General features: G+C 42.1%; 1 protein-coding gene across 1 annotated transcript in view; it reads left to right on the forward strand.

Moving 5' to 3' along the window:
* The first annotated feature begins 1,137 nt into the window (after positions 1-1,137).
* The window catches only part of LOC110314471 (histone H2A-Bbd type 2/3-like), a 74,550-nt gene continuing 74,095 nt past the window's right edge, over positions 1,138-1,592 (forward strand). Inside the window, exon 1 of the mRNA XM_021188803.1 lies at positions 1,138-1,587. Within this exon, the coding sequence (XP_021044462.1) occupies positions 1,261-1,587 (327 nt within the window). The 5' untranslated portion in view covers positions 1,138-1,260. The remainder of the gene's footprint in view (positions 1,588-1,592) is intronic.

Here is a 1,592-nt window from a genome sequence, read left to right on the forward strand (position 1 = left end):
AAATTTTTGGTATATATTTCCTTAGGTCAATCTGAACACATGTTTAAGGAGTACATTAAAGCAAAGAGTGATGCTTTTTTAAAAGGCGTTCTGCAGGAATACATTTAAAGTAATACTTATATCAATTTAAAAGGATAGTGACTGACAGCCATTACATACTGTGAGTTTACTATATTCCTTCAAATACCACTGCTGAATTTATTTTGTTAAATTTGTTGTCTATTGCTGAAATTAGTACTAAAATCACATTTATATAAGTATTTTATATTATTTTTTCAGCATAGTTTTTGTTTGTTTTGTTTTGTTTTGTTTTGTTTTGTTTTGTTTTGTTTTGAGACAGGGTTTCTCTGTGTATCCCTGGCTGTCCTGGAACTCACTTTGTAGACCAGGTGGTCCTTGAACCCAGAAACCCCCTGCCTCTGCCTCCCAAGTGCAGGGATTAAAGGCCACCACAGACCTGCTTCAGCATAAATTTATAATGAGTAAAATATTTAGATGTTTTTTGGTTTCTTGGCTATTTAAACAGTGCCAAACATACACACACACACACACACACACACACACACACACACACACACATATGTTCATATTCAGTAAATTAACTTAGCTTGTTTATTTTACCTAAATTGCTTGATTCTTGTGTTATTTTGCAGATATGTAAAACATACATAGTAGTAAAATATTTTCTATTCAGTCCAATAGTTCTATATACTAGTGAAGAATATTAATTATGGTCTATACCTCAAGGATCAGACATATTTGGATGTTTGATTTAATGATAAAGTGACTTCATCAATAACTTTCCTTGTGATGTAATAGACAGAATAATCCTATCAAAAGTTTCTCAGAAATAAATAATACTAATAAAAACAAAACAATAGCAAAACACTTTAACTTATTACCCTATCTGGCAAAAGGGATTTTCTTTAATATACAGTAGACATCATAGAGAACTATGAGACAGCACAAATGGCTGACACTGGAAGTCTCCTTGCGTATCCCAAGGTGATAAAGCGATGACAACCCACTACAGAGAGCTCTGGCTTGGACCAGCTACGTCATCAGTAGGAGCCCGCGTGAGTGGGCTGCGACCAATGAAGGGTTGCTAGGATACATAGTCCGGTACAAAGTGAGACGTTGGGCGTTGGGCTTGGACTTGAGGCCCACAGCCCAGCAGCAGGTCAGCAGAGAGCAATCAGAGCAGCAGAAAGCAGCCAAGTGGAGCCAAGTCATCCTGTGACATCTCACTCTGAAGCCACCATGCCCAGGACCAGGCAGAACAGTCTTCGAGGGTCCTCAGGTCGCCACCGTCGCTCCCGCACCTCCAGAGCCGAGCTGATCTTTGCAGTGAGCCTGGTGGAACACCATCTGAGGGAGGGTAGCCGTGCCNGGAGGCTCAGTGATACGGTGCCCATCTTCCTGGCAGCCGTCCTGGAGTTCCTCACCCGCAGGCTGCTGGAGCTTGCGGGCAATGAGGCCCAACGCAGAGGTGCCCAGAGGCGCATCACTCCTGAACTGCTGGACTTGGCGGTCTACAGCAATATGCTCCTCAGTGAACTGTTCCAGTTCACCACCATCTCCCAGGTGGCCCC

This window comes from Mus pahari, chromosome X (genome assembly GCF_900095145.1).
Source record: "Mus pahari chromosome X, PAHARI_EIJ_v1.1, whole genome shotgun sequence".
Classification (NCBI taxonomy): domain Eukaryota; kingdom Metazoa; phylum Chordata; class Mammalia; order Rodentia; family Muridae; genus Mus; species Mus pahari.